Here is a 19338-nt window from a genome sequence, read left to right on the forward strand (position 1 = left end):
AAATGGTTTCTAAGGTCTGGTTTCCTGAACCCTGGGAAGAATGAAGTAAAAGAAGGAACGTTTCCTTCTTTCAAGAAAGAAGCCTGTGGTTGAAGAATTTGTAGGAAAAATTGACCAAGAGTTTGGTTTTGTCCGTGTTAAAAATCAGTAAGAGTTTCAAACTGACTGAATAACCCCTAGACCCATACAAGGACCATGCAGTCTGCTGACCCAGGCTCCTGCCTCTTGCTCACCCTTTACTGCACTCTCTGTCTTTCCTTCCTTCCCCCTGTTCTGTCATCAACCTCCACCATCCTAAAACTCCAGCCTGTAACTCCTTGAACCGAGAGCACTCCCCATTGTGCTGTCCCTGTGAGGGGTCCAACAAGCGGGGCCTTGCCACTTCCTGGTCTGTGGACTCCTTGGGTGTCCCCCTGCCTGTGTGTCCCCTTTCCTGTCTGCTTCAGGATACTCTCTAAGATCAGGTTCTTGCTCATTTTCCAATATGGAGCACTTCCCTCTGTCCATTTCTCTTGCCTTTGGTAGTCTTAGTTCATTGTGTGGGGTCGTCCTACGTGTGGTTTATCCCAGTGTTCTGGGAGCAGACTCCAGCCCTGACATGCTGCGTCCTCCAAGTCTCCAACACTCATGGAACTGCACCCTAGACAAAGAATTTTCTTTAAATTTTTTACATGTATTTAGTCATTTATTAGTTGTGGACATGTGTGCTTATGTGTGCATGTATGTGTGTATGCATGTGTATGTATGTGTGTCTGTCCATCTGATTGTGTGTAGCATGCACATAGAGGTCAGAGGACAACTCAATGGAGTTGGTTTTCTCTTTCTATCAAGTGGGTTCTGGGAACAGAGCTTCAGTCTTCACACTTGTCAGCATGGGACTTACGCATTGAGCCATCTGGGTTGCCTATATGAAACTTTCTCATTTAATCATGCCAGTAGTTGCTGGATTCTGTGATATGAATTACAGTTTTTCCTCTGGTGAATTATTAATAGTCAGTCAGGGAAAACAATCACCTCTTATGCCATTACTCTGCACCTCATCTGGTCTCTGCCAACCAGTTTCATGTGAACTTATAATTTCCCACTTGATTTAATTACTTCACAGGCTGACATGGCTCTCTGTGTGGAACTAGGTCTCTCCTTACTTCCCATTTTGTACCATGGGCTGTAATTCCTTAGTCTTCATTGTTCTAAGTAGTAAATAATTCACCAGGCTAGTGGAAGCTCCTTCACTGGGAGGATTTTTATGTTTCTCATGATTCTTTGAGGATTTCATACAATATATTTCAATCCTATTCTTTCCTTCAACTAGGATTCATATTTTTTAAAATAAAAAATTTTTAAATAAAATTATTTGACTGGGATGGACAGATGGGTTAGCACTGCTGCTCTTCCAGAGGGCTCAGGTTAAATTCCCAGCAAGCATATGGTAGCCCACAACCATCTATGCTACAGCCCCTGGGCATCTAATTTATCTTTCTCACCTCCACATGAACCAGGGACACGTGGTCACAGGTGTTCTGGTAAAGCAGTAATAACATAAGGAAAAACAACAAAAACAACAACAAAAAATCACCTTTCTCTGTCCTGCAAGGCAGGGGCAGGATTCCTAACTGAGCTGTGAGAGGAGACGTTGCTATGCTGGCTGATCCTGGGCCTTGCTTCCAGGAAGGAGCTGGTCATATCTGCTCTCTGCTCTCTGCTCTCTTAAGCACCTCTCTGCCACTATCTGCCTCATGTTCCAGCTTAGGACCGAAGGGAGGCGTTCTTTCTTTGGATGTGTCGCCCCCTGAGCAATGTGTATAAAATGCTTTTCTTCAAGTTTTCTGTTTTCGTTATTTTACTGCATGGGTCAGGTTGAACTCACTTTGTGCCTCCACCTTCAGGAGGCTGGGATTCAAGGTGTGCACTGCAGCCAGCAGCTCTCTCCTCCTCCCTCCCTCCTCCTCCCTCCTCTCCCTCCCTCTCTCTCCTCCTCCTCTCTCTCTCTCTCTCTTTCTCTTCCCCCCTCCTCTCTCTGTCTCTCTGTCTGTCATTCTCTCAGTCTGTCTGTCTTTTTGAATAGGAATACTATGTAATCTAAGTGTGTATTGAGTTCCTGAGGTTATCCTAGTTGCTGGGATTATACAGATATGCCATCATACCCAGATTTTATGAAATATTTTTGTTGTTTTTTTAATACTGACTGCATATTTTATTAAATACAACTAGTAAAGGAGTCAGTCCTTATTTCAGTTCTAAGGTTATAATTAGTTTCAGACAAATTTCTTTTTTTTCTTTTTTAATTTTTTTTTTTTTTTTTAAAAAAAATTGGGTATTTCTTATTTACATTTCAAATGTTATTCTCCTTTCCCCATTTTCTATCCATAAGACCCCTATCTCCTCTCCCTCCCCTTCTATATAAGGGTATTCCCCTCCCCATCCACCCACCCCCCACAATTCCCTACACTGGGACCAAGGACTTCTCTTTCTATTGGTGCCCAACAAGGACCTCCTCTGCTACATATGCAGTTGGAGCCATGGGTCAGTTCATGTATAGTCTTTGGGTAGTGGTTTAGTCCCTGGGAGCTCGGGCTGGTCGACATTGTTGTTCTTATGGGGTTGCAAGCCCCTTCAGCTCGTTCAATCCTTTATCTAATTCCTCTAACAGGGGTCCTGTTCTCTCTTCAGTGGTTTGCTGCTAGCATTCGCCTCTGTATTTGACATGCTCTGGCTGTGTCTCTCAGGAGAGATCTATATCCAGTTCCTGTCAGCATGCATTTTCTAGCTTCATCCATCTTATCTAGTTTTGGTGGCTGTATATGTGTGTGTGTGTGTGTGTGTGTGTGTGTGTGTGTGTTTGTGTGTGTGTGTGTGTGTGTGTTTGTGGGCCATATGTGGGGCAGGCTCTGAATGGCCGTTCCTTCAGTCTCTGCTTCTTGGTTATTGGTTCTCCAGTAAGTCACAACTCTGTGTTACAGTAGTTCAGCTCATTTTTTTTCCCCGCTGTCATGGAATTAAACCAACAATCAAGCCCCAGCTCTTTGTTCTTCACTAACTGTGTTCCATTAACCTGTTGCTTGGCCTTTTAATGCTTAGCCTCAAAAAGGGAAATTTATATTGAAGATTCCCTTTGCCAATATCACTCAAGTTGAAATGAGGTCATCACTGAAGCATTTAGCAGAGTGACCAGGTCATTAGCAGTATGAGTCGTATTATCAGAACAATGAAAACCAATTCCTGAAGAAGCAGAAACTTTAGTGATCAAAGAGACTTCTTGTGCAATACAATCATAGTTTTCATATCTGCCCTATCACTGGCTCTCAATCACGCAGTACACCTATATGTGATCTAATTCAGTGTCCCAGACCTACACTGCCTGGGGATCTACAGTGTCAATAAAACTCTGGTGGACCGAGAGCAACTGGTGCTCCACACATTAACAAATTCTAGACTTTCAAATAGAAGCATGGGGCTTGGTTTCTTCCTTGGGTGTATAACACAAGTGAGGTGAGGTGTTTATAAGGAAATTTCAACCTGAAATGGGAACAAAGAGTATAACTTCAGGAATGAAATATTCTGACGAGAATTTCAAGGTTCCTGTGTCCTGTGACTTAGCATGGCTCCTTCTCTGAACTTAGGATGTCAAAGATGGGACGGACAATCATCTTCTCCATCAATCAGCCTCAGTACTCCATCTTCAGATTCTTTGATAGCCTCACCTTAGTGGCTTCAGGAAAACTCATGTTTCATGGACCTGCACGGGATGCTCTGGAGTACTTTACATCTGCGGGTACGGTCGCCTGTTGCTGTGAGAGCTCCTCCATTCACAGGGCCTGCAAAGAGAACAGGGGGTATCAGGGATGCTGTTTGACTCTCGTGCAGGCTTACTGAGTGTGGTTAAATACCAGTAGTTAATTTGGTGGCAGGATTTTTGCTAGTTTAACAGTATTGGCTTGATATCCAGGTCCTTTTTCTCTCTCTCTTTTCCTGCATGCATGGTTGCATTTGAGTATTCTGACTGAACTCCTTGTTCTGCTTCCCGGTTGTGGTGACCCTTTTAGGTAACATGCTGGCCTCAGGCCCACTTATCTGTCATTTATTTGAACAGCTTGGGAAAAGTCCACATAGCAGATGGTGCTGTTAAGTTTTCCCCTAGTGTGTGATCTGACTCGGACCTGCTGTGGAGAAGTTACTTAACTCATGAGTGTGTTCTAGCTTCAGATTCAGATGTTGCTTGGGGACTATAGAGACTTAAGTCTGACTTCATAGTTTTGGTCTTCCTGGGTTTTTCAGAGCCAGATTGTATGGTGAGAGTTTTTTCAAAGGTTAATGTAGTCAACATCATCTTTTAGAAATATGGATAGACTTATGGAGGCTTCTCTGACTCCAGGTGTAGCCTTAACTATTTACATTCCAGCACTCTTTATATTTATCAGTGATTAATCATTGTCACTTAAAATGTGCAAGCTCGTTGAATCAACGGAGTCTGATAAAAATGTAGACTGAGTTCAAATGTTTGTTTCACAGGACGAATTCACATGTCTATGTCTGGTCTACATCTCTTCTATTATCTATAGCTAGTTTATATCTATTTATTGTGTGGTATCATCACACATGCACACACATGTACAAAAACCAACACACACACACACACACACACACACACACACACACACACACACACACACACACCAGGCTGGGAAACAGAGAACGTCAAAATATTGTGTGAATATAAGAGGAAAAGGTAAATTAGTGAAGGGAAATAGAAAGAAGAGGAAGACATTAGACTGCGTCCTCCCTCTACTCCCCCACTCTCTGAGAGACTGTCCTCAGGCTGTGTTCTTGGGCTGCATTCTTTGTAGGTTACCAATACAAGTCCCACAACAACCCTGCAGACTTCTTCCTGGATGTCATTAACGGAGGTTTCTGTGACACAGAGGAAGATGGCCATGAAGGTATGTGAATCTCCTAGAGTCACACAATTTTGCCTAACTGATTTCATTTAAACACAACAAGGGTTCATTAGAATATAGCTCTTTATATTAATTAAGTGTCCTAAAATTAGCGGATAGACTTTGCTGTTGGTCAGTGCTGGGTGCGTTTGATATTATTTATGAAGGAACATTTCTGTGACATCATCAGTAGTAATGACATCTGTTAGAAAGTGAATGCACTCATTGCTTTGCATATTATTCTTGTACTGCTTTAGACTAGGTTTGCTTAGGTGGCCAGGCCGGCCTTGCATCTGTGCTCTTTCTGCCTCACCTCCCAAGTACAAGAATTACAGGACTAATTCACTATGCCTAGTTTTGTTTATAACATTTCAAAAATAAAAACTTGGGCAGTTCATGTATGTGCACGTGGCAGAAAGCAAGAATCAGGTCTTCATATTCAGAAGCATAGACCATATGGGAAAGGAGACTTTGTTAAGAATGAGAGTCCAGAAGGGAAAAGGCCATCAGTTTGCTGTATCCATGGGGTAATGACAGTAGACAGGTCACTTAGGGATGCTCTTCTAATATGTGAAGGAATTTCACAGCAGCAATTGTTTCATTCTTAATTTTCTGTGGGCTGAGGATGTAGGTCAGCCAGGAGGGTGCTTGCCTAGCAACCACAAAGCATGGAGTTTGGTTTCCAGCCCTGCATAACTGGGTGTGAAGGCAGAGACTGGGAGAAGTGTGCGTCCACTCTTGGCTACACAGCAACTTTGAGGAAAGTCTAGGTACTTGAGACTCTGTCTCAAAGAAAAATCAATACATAATTTATGTGTTATTCATGAAAATGTATCATAAATGTATCTGCTAATCACTCCTTGTCATTGGCCACTTTCATCCAAAAGCTGACGAAAATGAGGAGTTTGTTGAGAGACAATATCAAGTCACGGGAAAATTGGCCAATATGTATGCCCAGTCCCCCTTACACAGTGCCACAAGAGCCAGACTGGATCAACTCTTGGGGGAACAGAAGCTGGACAGGAGCTCAGCTGTGGAGACCACATGTGTCACCCCTTTCTGGCATCAGCTTGGGTGGATCACCCGTCGATCCTTCAAAAATTCCTGGGTTTTCCATGGGTCACTACAATTCAGGTAATCCGATGAATTATTTTAAATGTACTGCAAAAAAAAAACTCAAGTAGGAACCACTCGTGTTTGTGTCAGAGACTTCCGGGTCACACTTGCCTTATGCTACTGTCTGTGTGTTTGGGTCCCTCCGTACTTGCCGTGTAGAAATGTTCACGAGAGCAAGCAGAACATGACTAACGTTCATACTTACGGAAAACCTTTCAGTGGTTATTTTTTACTTAGAGGGACTATAGTCACTAAGGCATGTAGGACATTTGATTTAACAGTTGCGTGAAGTAATGAGAGGCACACTTGGGAGTTCCTCTCAGCTGTATTCTTTAATTCACCAGTGCATCCTCAAGTTTAAGTACAGGCGTGAGTAAAGTGAGCACAGAGGCTTTTTCAAGATGCAACCTTCCATGTGGGCAGACGGATAAAATAGATAGATCTCCACAGGTAAAATAAAATAGATAGATAGAAAGATAGATAGTTTAAACAGATAAAATTCGAAGCATGCCAGTTGAAAGAACGGACTTTAGAGAAAGTTAAGTGGAGAAAGGGTGGAGATGGCCAGAGAAAGGGAGGGAAAGAAGAGTTGATCTGTAGCTGAAATCAGTCCGTGAGGGAACAATGCCATTGAACCCCTCTGAGGGGAGCCTGTGCATCTACTGCCTGAGCGATGAGTCTGTCGTGGAAGGCTGATCTCTTCTTTAGGGGCTGGTGTTTAGAGCAGTAGCTACTCAGAGAGCAGTTTATACACAGTGCACCCAGACCTAACAAGACTCCTCTCTGTCAGCTGGGAACTGGGAGGAGGGCACTCTCTGCTTTTCTTTAAACTGTCTCTTACAATGGTCATCCTGCCTTAAATTTTCTGTTATTTTAACATGAATGTGACAGGAACGTAGTTCTTCCAGATTACGGGGGCCCAAACATATTCATTTATTTTTTATGTCATGATGATGATTCTGCTGTGTCATCTCTTGGTCACAGGGTCTTTGCCGTTAGAGGGTGAGAACTGTGCTGTGGGTCTACATCTCCATTCCTGTGTAACCTTTACAGTCAGTCCACACGGTTATTGTGGGCTATTACTTTATTACCAGACTTCAGTTTCTGTTGAACACCGAAACCGTGGCCAGTTGTTGGCTGCACCGAACCCCACCTAGTTCTTAACACAGGCACAGCCTTTTCATGTTTAAAGGTTGCCGCCTTTCTTTCCTCTGCGTGAGCACTGTTATTATTTGAGTTGTTCTGTCGGTTGCTCCCAACACTTTGATCTTTATAATTTGGCATTTCTGTCATAAAAGGGACATTTTCTGTCCTATTTCCTTGAAATAAAAAGATCTGATGTAATTCAAAACAGGTGAGTTACACTCAACCTGAATTATTCTTTGTTCCCCGATGAGACAATATCACGAAGTCTTATTTACTAATTTTTATGCGTGGGAAGTTTTTCAGGAGGGTCAACATCTTTGGTGAGTAAACCTTGTTAAAAAATCTCTGTTGCACGGTGCTTATCAAAAACTTCTCTATTACAGAGAAACGGGACAAGCTGAGTCTTCTCCTTACATTTCTCTTTCATGCATTTGTTTAAAACTCATGGTGCATGAGTTTATGTATAGGTATATGTGTATGTATGTAAACATGCACGAATATTTGTGGAGTTGATCGTGATTGGCCGGCCCAGAGACTGTGAGTGTGTGAGTGTTCACTGTGCGTGTGTCTGTGTGTATTTCCTGTCTAAAGAATTTTAATTCTTTTCCCTTCCTGCCACAGAGCGCCAGCAATACGTCCTTTCACTTAAATTCCGGGTTGCTAAACAGTATGTGTTAGCTGTCAGATATTAATGTTCACAGAGAGGTATAAGGTTTAATGAAACACAGAGTTAGAGAGAAAAGAAACCAGCATTTAAAAAAAAAAGTTTTATTTATTTATTTTATTTATGTGAGTACATTGTCACTGCCTTCAGACACACCAGAAGAGGGCATCAGATCCCATCACAGATGGTTGTGAGCCACCATGTGGTTGCTGGGAATTGAACTCAGGACCTCTGGAAGAGCAGTCAGTGCTCTTAACCTCTGAGCCATCTCTCCAGCCCTGAAACTAGCATTTTTTAACCTTAGAAGTCAAGAAAGTTTTTAGAACCTTTTAGAAGTTATAAGCAAGCATTGAGTACAGTTAGAGAACCTGAAGGCCAGAGACCATCCGTTTTTAAAAGTGTGTCTGGAGACTGGATATTGAAGATCAGCAAAGGATAAAAAGAAACATAGAAAAAGCAGTTTGGCAAGGGGAGAAGATCCCTGTAATGTTTTGGTCAGTTTGGACCTTTGTTTCGGTAGTACTAAAGGTTATGAGAAATACATTTGCTTCTGAGTTCACTATGCGTCCCTCCTGTACCTGTCTCTTGCGTCTTCCCTATAATCAACTTCACTTGTGCCGGCGGGACCAGTTCAGAAATTATAGATAAGGGAGTCTGTAGAAAAGCAAGAGAGCTTGTCCAAAGTAACAGTACAATTTAGCAACCTTGAAACTGGGATAAGACTTAAAGTTATTATAATGTGTATGGACCAGGTAAAGTGCCTGTAGGTACCTTTACTCTTTGAACGTTGATTAGAGCTAGGAGAGAGAAGTGGATTTGGAGATGCAAAACCTGTCAGGCTGCTTTGGCAGGAGAAGAGGGAAGTGAAAGCAAGCCATTCTGAAGCTGGGGCAGAGGCAGGCAGTGTCAGAGGCTGCCCCAGGGGACAGCACAGCACTGCAGACTTTCAGCTCTGGTAGGAATAAGTAGTTAGGATTTCTGGTTTTCAAACCTAAATTACACAAACTAACACATTATGCAAGTTAAAAAATGTAAATTATATAGAGCAAATGCAGATTATGTGCATTTAATATAAACTATAAGTGCTGGATATGATTTACGTGCATTAGTGTATCCATGTGTACAGTGAATAAAACTTTATGCATTAAATACTGATATACTTGAAAATTATATGCTAAACATATGAACTAAATATGAGTTAAATCTATAAAATATGAATCATAATCTATACAATATACATAATTTTAAAAAATTCTTCAGGTCTTCAGCTATTTTTTTAAGATTTATTTATTTATTTAATGTATATGAGTCCACTGTAGCTGTCTTCAGACACACCAGAAGAGGGCATCGGATCCCATTACAGATGGTTGTGAGCCACCGTGTGGTTGCTGGGAATTGCACTCAGGATCTCTGGGAGATCAGTCAGTGCTCTTAACTCCTGAGCCATCTCTCCAGCCATATATACATAATTTTAATGTCTACAAGGACAAGGAATTATGAAATGAACCCATGGAACTCTAAAAATTCAGATGTATAAAAACAGAAATGAGAGGTATTTCATGTTTCTTCCACATACTCTTGTTTCTTCAAAGTTCAGAATTTTAACATTGATCAATAGAGTTCCAATAAGTTAATGGAACATTGGCAGTTTGCAATTCAGTCACAAGCTCGAGATTTTAATTTCTCTTTGGTTGTTTTCTGAATATAAACTTAAAGATGCTTCTCATCATGCTAAAAAAAATCTCTGCTCAATCTGTATATGTATAGGTGTAAACCTATGGCTTTTACAACAGAGTAAATTTGTAAAATATGGATTTCAGTACAATGGTAAATGCCATATATATTCTTTTGTAAACTAAAGTTCACATAAGCTTCATTTGGACCTTAAAAAATTAAAAGGGAGGAAAGTACAGGAACCTTTCATGTTTCTCTATAAGCAGTTGCAAGCTTCACTGAGAACACTTATCCATCAAGCTTCATTCATATTTAATTTTCTTAATTTACCTCAAGGGGCTGTACTTACTAGGGCAGAAAAGCATTTTGATTCAGAATTGAATACAGAAATTTCCATCCACAAAAGTCTGGGTTAAGACAGCTGCTGATGCCGAAAGGCTGAAAAGGGGTGTTGTTAGTTGGAGGGAAAGGTATGGTGCTGTATCATGTCAGGGTGGACAACACCAGCTCTGGTTGCTAGGGAGATGGATTCGGAGACGCTGTGAGGCCAAGGAGGAAAGCAGCAATGAGGTGAGACAGGATGGTCCTCTTGCTGAAGAGCTGTCCGTTCAAACTGTGGCTCGTTTACTGGGACTGCTCGATCCGCTTCTAATTATAGTTTTAAACAAAGAAAAGAAATACAATATTTCTGCTGTGTACCTTTGCCTTACTTAGTGCTTGCTGAAGAATTGAGTTTTTTATATCAGGAAATTACATGTACATGTGTTGTTTTTTTAAAGATTTGTTTATGTATGTGAGTACACTGTATCTGTCTTCAGACACGCCAGAAGAGGGCATCGGATCCTGTTACAGATGGTTGTGAGCCACTGTGTGGTTGCTGGGATTTGAACTCAGGACCTCTGGAAGAGCAATCAGTGCTCCTAACCACTGAGCCGTCCCTCCAGCCCCCGTAGATTGTATTCTTGTATCAATAATAGCAGATTTTTATTTTTATTTTATTTCACACTCAGTGATGCTTGTGAAAAAAACGCAGTCATACATGGTTACCTGTACGTATGGGCAGGCCTTGGGAGAAGAATCCTACTGACTTTGTTACTAATGGAATTTTTTTTAAAAAGGACAAAGTGTATGTTAGGGATTGTTGTTGCTGTGATTTTAAGTCTTACTGTAGTGGATACCACAGCCTCAGTGGCTGGTGTAGCTTTGCAGATTTCCCCTGCAAGCTAAACATTTTATAGAACAATGACAGAGAAGACTCTCCTAAATTATGGGTTCATCAGGTGGACATTGATGTAAAGCTGCAGAGAGAAGTAGACGCGTTAAAGCAATCTGTATGTTGGTTAGGTCGAAAGTATTTGTTGAGTGTGTGACAACAGCTGCAGTTAAATTGTGGTTGGAATTCTATAACATTTTTATTGCTAATTTCAGTATAATGCCAGCCTTCAGGATTGGAAAAAGACCCAACAGTGTTTGAAAGGAAATTTGTAGGGTTTTGGGGTCCTGCATCTGCTCTGCCACAGGGTATGGGCCACTCGGGGAGGTGGAATACAGGAAGTGACAGTGCTTACCCCCTTTGCTGGGCAGCTGTTGGACTGTAGCTAGGGAAGCCCCAGGGCACCGCTCCAGGAGTGCTGAGGAAGTGCTGAGAACAGAGTCGCTCCCCCTCCCCTTCGGGGGGGGGGGTGAGTAAGCTCTGGCTGGTCCTGTGGTTTGTGTAGGGGACAGGGAGGGGGCTGTCCATGGCTCAATGACAGCAGGCTTGAGGCTTGAGTTTAGGCTTGGTTTGGTGGCCTCTGCAGCTGCAAGTGCAGAGATCAGAGGGCGGCTCCAGAGAAGGCCTTCTCCTTGCCTCCCCACGGCGGATTCCAATGAAAAGAAGCAGTCCATGATTTTAAAGCATTTATTGTCATGGCGGAAAGTATATGTGTTAAAACCATAGCCCCCTTCTCAGAGTGGGCCTGAGATTAAACACCTTTTGCAGGGAAGAGTGTCTGGGAAGGAAAGCTTATCAGCTAATCCCTCCAGGCCTTTAGGTACCTCATTAAAATGGAGATCCATCTTGAACCTATGTGACCACAGGTCACATACTCTACATGTGGAGGGGCTTGGGGTATTGCCCCTATGTGACATAGCCATAAATCTATGGGGGGCTGCAGCTAGCGACAGGGGCTTGGTTGAGGGGGGGGCAGGTGGAGTGCCTGTCATTTCTTCAGGGTTTCTGGGGTTTCAAGCCTTAGCTCAACGGGGAACCAGGCTACCTTTCACGGTCCCATAGAAATTCTACTGTTAGACAGGATGTTGAACACTTACAATGCCAAGTACAAAACGTTAAAAAATCAATTTCCATCTAACGATGCATCTGATATTGCTCAAATATTAGCTGATAAATTAGCTGGCATGAATCCTAAAGCTTTAATTCAGCGTGTGACTCACGGAGCTGGAGGAGCCGGTGTTCCTTTTTATTAGTATTGTTTTAATTGGTGTTGTTGAACTGGATATTTACTAACGTTGTTTTTACAAGCACACTTTGCAAATACGTATCTTATGGCAGAATCTTTTAGAAACTAAAAAAAATGAAAGAGGAGGAAATTGTAGAGAAATGACATGAGGTGACTGCTCCCAGCATGCTAGCCAGCTGCGAAGTGACATAGGACTTCCGTAAATCTCAGCATACCGAGGCACCAGGAAGGCATTTTCTCAGCAGAGCATTCTGGGGTTCTGCCAAGCAAGCTGCACACCTGAGGAAGGGGTCTTCATGATCATTTTCCCATGAGAAAGGAACTTTGTTTATAATTAAACTAAGCCACACATCGAAGAGTTGGACCGCAGACAGATTTCTCAGTCTGCAAGGAGGTTTGGGTCACCTCGAACCAAGAGAACTATTGCTTGAGAAACAGAAGCTGGTGAGAATTAGAAGCTGTGGGAAACCTTTAATCTGCTTGCCTATAAAGAATGCCGGGACAATCAATAAACCATGCATCGACACATTGTGGCTGTGCATCTCCTGTGTCCTGACTCTCCCCTTAGGATCCCAGCGCACTAGATGTTGACAGAGCCTCAGATTGCAGGGCCCTCGAGTTTCAGTTTAACGTACTAACAGCCTATTAACATGCATGTTATATATTCTCACAGGGACGCCTGCCAAAATATAGTATTTATTTCACTGTAGAGATCTGCTTAGAGAACTATATATCTTAAAGTGTGTCAACACTACTTACTCCTAATGAAAGTTTTTACTTTTTCCTTCTATTTCTTTTTGGAAGGTGATTATCATAGTCATACTGGCGGTGGTCGTGGGGACTGCTTTCCGTCTCCTGCAAAATATTTGTACTGAACTCCAGATGAGGTGAGCCAATCAGAGAATGCTGTCGTCTCGTTGAAGCATGTAAGAACTGGAATTCATGACAACAGCGTAAGCAAGGTCGAGTGCGATAGACACTGGAAGCTGAGCAGAGCTGACTTTTCCACGTGTTTGTGTGAGGATAGTTCAAAACGATACGCACCACTCAGTTCAAATTTTAACAGCCTCTCTTGATGCAGACAGACGATCATCGCATTCTACATGGAGGGCAATTTTTCACCTTCCTACATGGAGTCCCATAACTCTGGGAGAAGATCCCCTACTCCATACGACTCACTCCCAATTCTTGGCAACCACCATTCTCCTCTCTGACCGTGAATCTGACTAATGTTAGACCCCGAATTGGTGTCACGATGCATTTGTGGCTTGTTGTTGTCTAAGTTAGGTTCTTGTTTGTTCTGGCTGACTGGATTCCATTAGTGTAATGTCTTCAGGGCTCATCAAAGCGTGTCGGGTGTGAGGATTTCTCGGACACTGTAAGGCAGAATAATTGTCCATTGTGTGTACATGCTGTTGTTTCCCGTTCATATCTGTCTGAAAATGTGGTTTGCTCTCACCTTTGGCTACTATGACCGATGCTGCTGAGGGTGGAATACATGTTTGAGCTCTAGAATGTTGTCCTTAAGGTAGAAAGGTACAGTTGACAAGTCATAAGGCCATTGTGACAGAAGTCATCTAGGAAAGGCTATTATTTGTCTTAGTCAGGGATTCTTCTTCTGCACAAACATCATGACCAAGAAGCAAGTTGGGGAGGAAAGGGTTATTCAGCTTACACTTCCACATTGCTGTCCATCACCAAAGGAAGTCAGGACTGGAACTCAAGCAGGTCAGGAAGCAGGAGCTGATACAAAGGCCATGGAGGGATGTTACTTACTGGCTTGCTTCCCCTGGCTTGCTCATTTTGCTTTCTCATAGAACCCAGGACCACCAGCCCAGGGATGGCACCACCCACAATGGCCTGGGCCCTCCCACTCTTGATCACTAGTTGAGAAAATGCCTTACAGCTGGTTCTCATGGATTTCCTCAAGGGAAGCTACTTTCTCTGTGATAACTCCAGCTTGTGTCAAGCTGACACACCAAACCAGCCAGTACAGCAAGCAAGTGAGTTTCCTGGAGATGTCCCACCATTTTTGCATGGCTGTGATGGGCGCACTCTGGAGAGGTGCAGCGCCAGAGATTTCGTCCCAGGATTGCTTCTAACTGCTGATATGCCTTCCCTGACACTATTGCATAGCTTAATGATTCTTGAGCATCAGCCAACCCTATGTGGCAAATTCCCTGCAGGTCAACATGAGGATGGACTTTCATGAATTAATACTGTTTAGATGAATTATTGACTTTATAGCATTCCTGATTTGACTCAAATAATTCTAGGAAGAAGCTTCTAGGAGATGGTTTTAGTTATTTTGCCAGAAAGATACAGTAAAGTTAGAATCCAGAATAGAATGTGCCCCCTCCTCATAGAATAGACTGCATAATAAGGAATACAATAATCTTCCATAAATAGCATGAAGAAGAGAAATAGGCTTGGAACAAATTTGTGATCAAGGAAAAACATTCATTCTAGGTTAGGTCCAAGGATAAAGCCACAGATGTGCACTATGATAAGTCAAGGACTTGTGAAACTGTTGCTTTGAACTTATAATGAGCTTACAGAATGAAACACTGCTTTCAACTTAATATCAACATCCTTCTGTAATTTCCCTTTTGTGTAACATTTTATCTATGAGGTAATTTATAGATAAGTTTATAGAGAACTTTTGTCTAAGAAGGTATACATTGCCAGAGAGAAGAAATAAAGTGTGGCTTTTGGGGCTCTGCCCCATCCACCAAATTTTTATATGTATATGTCTGTCTGACTATATGTATGTACATATATATGTATATAGGTATATGAGAATATATACAAGTATGCATAAACACTTGTGGGACTGATAAAACATGTCAAGCCCAGACAAAGTGTGTGTGTGTGTGTGTGTGTGTGTGTGTGTGTGTGTGCGTGCGCATGTATGTCCTACAGTATGCATGCGGAGGACAGGCAAATTTACAAGAACTGATCTGCCCACCACATGGATTTCAGGGATTGCTTGCAGGTCATCAAGCTTGGCATAGTCATCTTACCTGCCGAATCATCTCACTGGCCTTGGATTATTCCTTGCTATTGACTTAGAGTTATTTTTATTTCTGAAATATGAACCCCTCACCACATACATACATGATGCACACACATTTTCTCCCCTTCTGTGTGTTGCCTTTTTATTCTGTTGATAGTGTCCTTGATGCAGGGATGGCTTTAGCTTACCTATCTATTCTGCATTTGTGGCTTCGGGGTCAATTTTCCTGAATACACTTGGTCTGTTTGAATGTGAGTGTTGGGTAACGGGTGGGATTCAGTTATTCTGACTTGTGGTTGTTGTCTAGTTTTGAGTTGTAATGTGGCCTTAAAGAGATCCATTCATGATAAACTAAAGCATGTTCCAAACATCAGCAACATCATGATTATCACGATTCTCACTGAAATTTAAGTATGGAAAACTACTTGCTCACCTTTGTGGCCTATGTCTAGTTGAGCTGTCGTACAGTTTTAAAGATAAGCTTTCAGATACCTAGACATCCCCTCTGGTCACGACTAAAAAGAGCAAGTAACAGTGGAGAGATGAGAGAGAAGCAAACACAGGAATGTGTGTGCACAAGGAGGAGAGGTGGAACCGCAGAAGTGAGAATGGGAGGTACAGCCCGATATGAGTAGTCTGTGCTGCCCACTGAGGTCACAGTGAGGTCCTCACCCAGGCTGCCACTGGGAACCTGCAGCAGTAGGGGATCTGCATCAGTGTCTATGGCCCATGTTACTACCAAAGGCCCTGTGGACATCTCTCTTCTGGGCTGCTGTCTGGGGCTATGTTGACGTCTGAGGGCTGCATAGAGTTCCCCCCAAACCCCTCCACCTCTTGCCAGCTGTAGGAAAATGCCTTCATCGGATTGACTATAGGCAAGTCTGGGGGACATTTTCTTGATTAATGATTGATATGGTTGAGGCCAGTGCATTGGGAGCAGTGCTACCCCTGGGCACGTAGTTCTGGGTTGTATGAGACAGCAGGCTGAGCAAGCCATGAGGATCAAGGCAGTAGAAGCATTCCTCCATGACCTCGGCTTCCATTCCTGCCTCTAAGTTCCTGCCTTGAAGTCCTGCTCTGACTTCCCTTGGGGATGGACTATTACTTGGGATGTGTACGGCAAATTAAATTTCATTTCCCCAAGGTTGCTTTGGTTATAATGTTCACCACAGCAAAGGAAACCCAAGCAGGACAGGTAGAAACAGTTCCTCAACACCACCTATTGAATTATTTTCAGGGTCAGTGTTACTATTTAAACTGTCACTAATGTTCAGGAGGCCAGAAGTCACCTCTCACGTTTGGATCCGGGGTTGCCTTTGTGCTTTGTTCAATTTCTGTAATTGGGAACTGGATTTTTTTTAAGAGTTTCTTATTTATTTTATGTATAGATTGTTGCTGTCTTCAAAAGAGAGCATCAGATCCCATTACAGATGGTTGTGAGCCACCATGTGGTTACTGGGATTTGAACTCAGGACCTCTGGAAGAGCAGTCAGTGCTCTTAACCTCTGAACCATCTCTGCAACCCAGGAACTAGATTTGAATTTTGTGGCATATGAGTTCCTTTGACTCAACAGCCTTATAAGGTTGAGATACCAACAGACTATGAAGGAACTCACATTGAAAGAAATAATTAGACCCAGAAATTTATCCTGTGCATACTAACAAATATATTTGAAATAACTTCCCAAAATGCATCTGTAGTCTGACGTACCTTGGAGCATTGCATGCAGTATCCAAGTTTAAGACTTTCTGTCTGCCAACAGAAAACTAGCAAAGAAAATGAGAATTGCGGGGGCTGGAGAGATGGCTCAGTGGTTAAGAGCACCGACTGCTCTTCCAAAGGTCCTGAGTTCAATTCCCAGCAACCACATGGTGGCTCGCAACCATCTGTAATGGAGTCTGACGCCCTCTTCTGGTGTGTCTGAAGACAGCTACAGTGTACTCATATACATAAAATAAAATCTTTAAAAAAAAAAAAGAAAGAAAATGAGAATTGCAATGTACTTATCTTGAAAAATGGGAATATGGAGAGAACTGAAGATTTGAAGAACAATCATGCAAAATAAAAGAATGCAAGGATTGAAAGACAAGCACATGGTTCACTTACATGTGGAGCAATTCACCTCCAGGCAGCGTGGCTGGCAGTGACAACGTCCAGAGGTGCTATGCACTAAGGAAACACACGTGGCTTAATACTATACCACCTGATAAACCGGAGAAATAAATTTTATTTTCTATTGAAGTGAATTATATTGAGCACACTCAATCAGCAAATATCCTCCACACTTCAAAGTTTCTGAGACTACATTTCAAATGAGGTACTGTAGAAATGACGCATATTTGTAGAGACGGGTGTCGCATAATTTAGTCTGATATAATTATTTCACAAAATCATCCATGAATTATTACTTTTATGCCTTAAATATACAGCTGTTAATCTATCAATCTACAATTGCGACATTTAAAATATCAGGTCAGTAAGTAGATGTGGCATATAGTTTAACTATAATCAGGGCCACAAGTTTCCCTTCCTAAGTGTCTAGTTTTGTCAATAAAAAAGATAGGAAAGTGTATATACAGATGGGAATGGGAACTGGAGGACAACTTATTAAAGATAGAGTGAGGGAGGGAGGATGCCCACCAGCTGAGATCAGATGTGTGGGGGAAGGGAAGAGTGGAGAGAGAGTAGAGTGGAGGTAAAACAGGGGAACCTTGAAAGGCAGGACTGGCTCCTCAGGAGAGGAGGAAGAGCCCAGGCCTGCTATTGTGCCCGGTTCCTCTGCTCTTATTTGACCTTGTGAGGCATGGCCAAAGTTGTAAACTGACAGGCCCAGAATTGTCCTGTAGCCCAGGATAGCCTCATTCTGTAGCAGCTCTCTGCCTCTGCCTCCCAAGTTCTGGGAGATCTAGAGGCCAGGCTTCCTAGTTTTCCCAGCGTTTTAATCCCATTGTCAGGTTGTCTTTTTCTTTTCAACATTTTACTTTAATCTGGCCTTTGATAAATGGTAAGTGGAATTTTTTTATGTAGGAGGAGACTTGTCTCCAATAAGGCCCCTCATCTGATCTGCCTATCCATCCACCGTGTACCTGTATAAAGAGAGTCACTGACCTCTATCTGTCATTTAAAAGGGTGTTTTGTAGCAGGCTGTTAGGATCCAAATCCTGGCTTTTGTCTTAGACAAACCTAATGCATAAATCCAAGAAACACTTAACTACAGGTGGCTTTTATCCCCCTCTTCCTGCTTACTATCCCTTATCACACAAACACAAATTATTTCTTCATAAATGTGCACAACTGAATTTTTATCTTTTAATGCTCTTGGAGACCATGCAGGAAGATGGTTGTCCTATTTTAGGAATAATCATCATCTTGAAGGATGACACTATGGTGAAGTCTGTGGTGAGCTGTTGAGTGGAGATTCCCTCCACTGGTTCATGTTTTTATCCTTCCTCATCTGTGAAAGCAAAGTGGCTAACTGAATGTGAAAATGAGTTTTATTTTGCTTTCTTTTTCTGTATATTAGGAATGATACTTACCAATTTTGTTAGTTAAACTGAAGTGGTGGGTTGGGTTGCCATGACTAAATACTACAGGCTCAGTGGATTTAAAACTAAATGTGTCTGTGCATTGCAGTGTGAGAGTCTAAGGGGAGGCTTCTGCCATGGGCTATTCCTGTCTGGGCACCTTCTCTCAGGGCCCTCTCATAGCAAAGGCAACAGTGCAGAGCCTTCAATGAGGACACAGACCACACTGTGGGTCTCGACTCTCATCATTTCATCATCACACTAAAAGATCATTATATTAGGAACCATTAGCAAATTGTTGGATTTTAGAGGACACACGTCAATCCATAGGTAATGCCGTGGAGACAGAAAAAGTAAATACCTCATGGGACTCACACTTCCTGACCTTTGTAATCTAAATAGTTCTACATAACTCTACTTTCCTCCCTTTTTTCTCTTATTTTAAATACTTATTTTTATGTATACGTGTGTCTGCCTATGGGGTGTATATGCAGCCTGTGTATGTCCTGGGGCCTGTGTATATCAGAAGAGAACGTTGTATTGTTAGGACCCAGGTAAAATATCAAGGCCTAAATCAAATGTAAGGCCTAGGTAACTGTTACCTGGATAGTCTGCCATTATAAGGAAACTTTCTCATAGGTTTCTTCTATTACTAGAAAACCTTCTAATGCCATGATCGATTACGTATTCTGTGCTCTTGGAAACCAATCATAATAGAAGTCAGTAGAGACATTTTGTGTAATTGCCTACAATAAGCTTGGACCTGAACCAACTGCCCAATATCATTTCCTGCACCTAGGTGTA

General features: G+C 42.3%; 1 protein-coding gene across 1 annotated transcript in view; it reads left to right on the forward strand.

Moving 5' to 3' along the window:
* LOC116912750 (ATP-binding cassette sub-family G member 3-like) overlaps window positions 1-19338 on the forward strand; it is a 51126-nt gene that overhangs the window by 12900 nt on the left and 18888 nt on the right. Inside the window, 5 exon segments of the mRNA XM_032916897.1 lie at window positions 3621-3772; window positions 4845-4937; window positions 5822-6031; window positions 6034-6068; window positions 12798-12880. Of these exon segments, the coding sequence (XP_032772788.1) occupies window positions 3621-3772; window positions 4845-4937; window positions 5822-6031; window positions 6034-6068; window positions 12798-12880 (573 nt within the window).

This window comes from Rattus rattus, chromosome 11 (genome assembly GCF_011064425.1).
Source record: "Rattus rattus isolate New Zealand chromosome 11, Rrattus_CSIRO_v1, whole genome shotgun sequence".
NCBI classification, from domain to species: domain Eukaryota; kingdom Metazoa; phylum Chordata; class Mammalia; order Rodentia; family Muridae; genus Rattus; species Rattus rattus.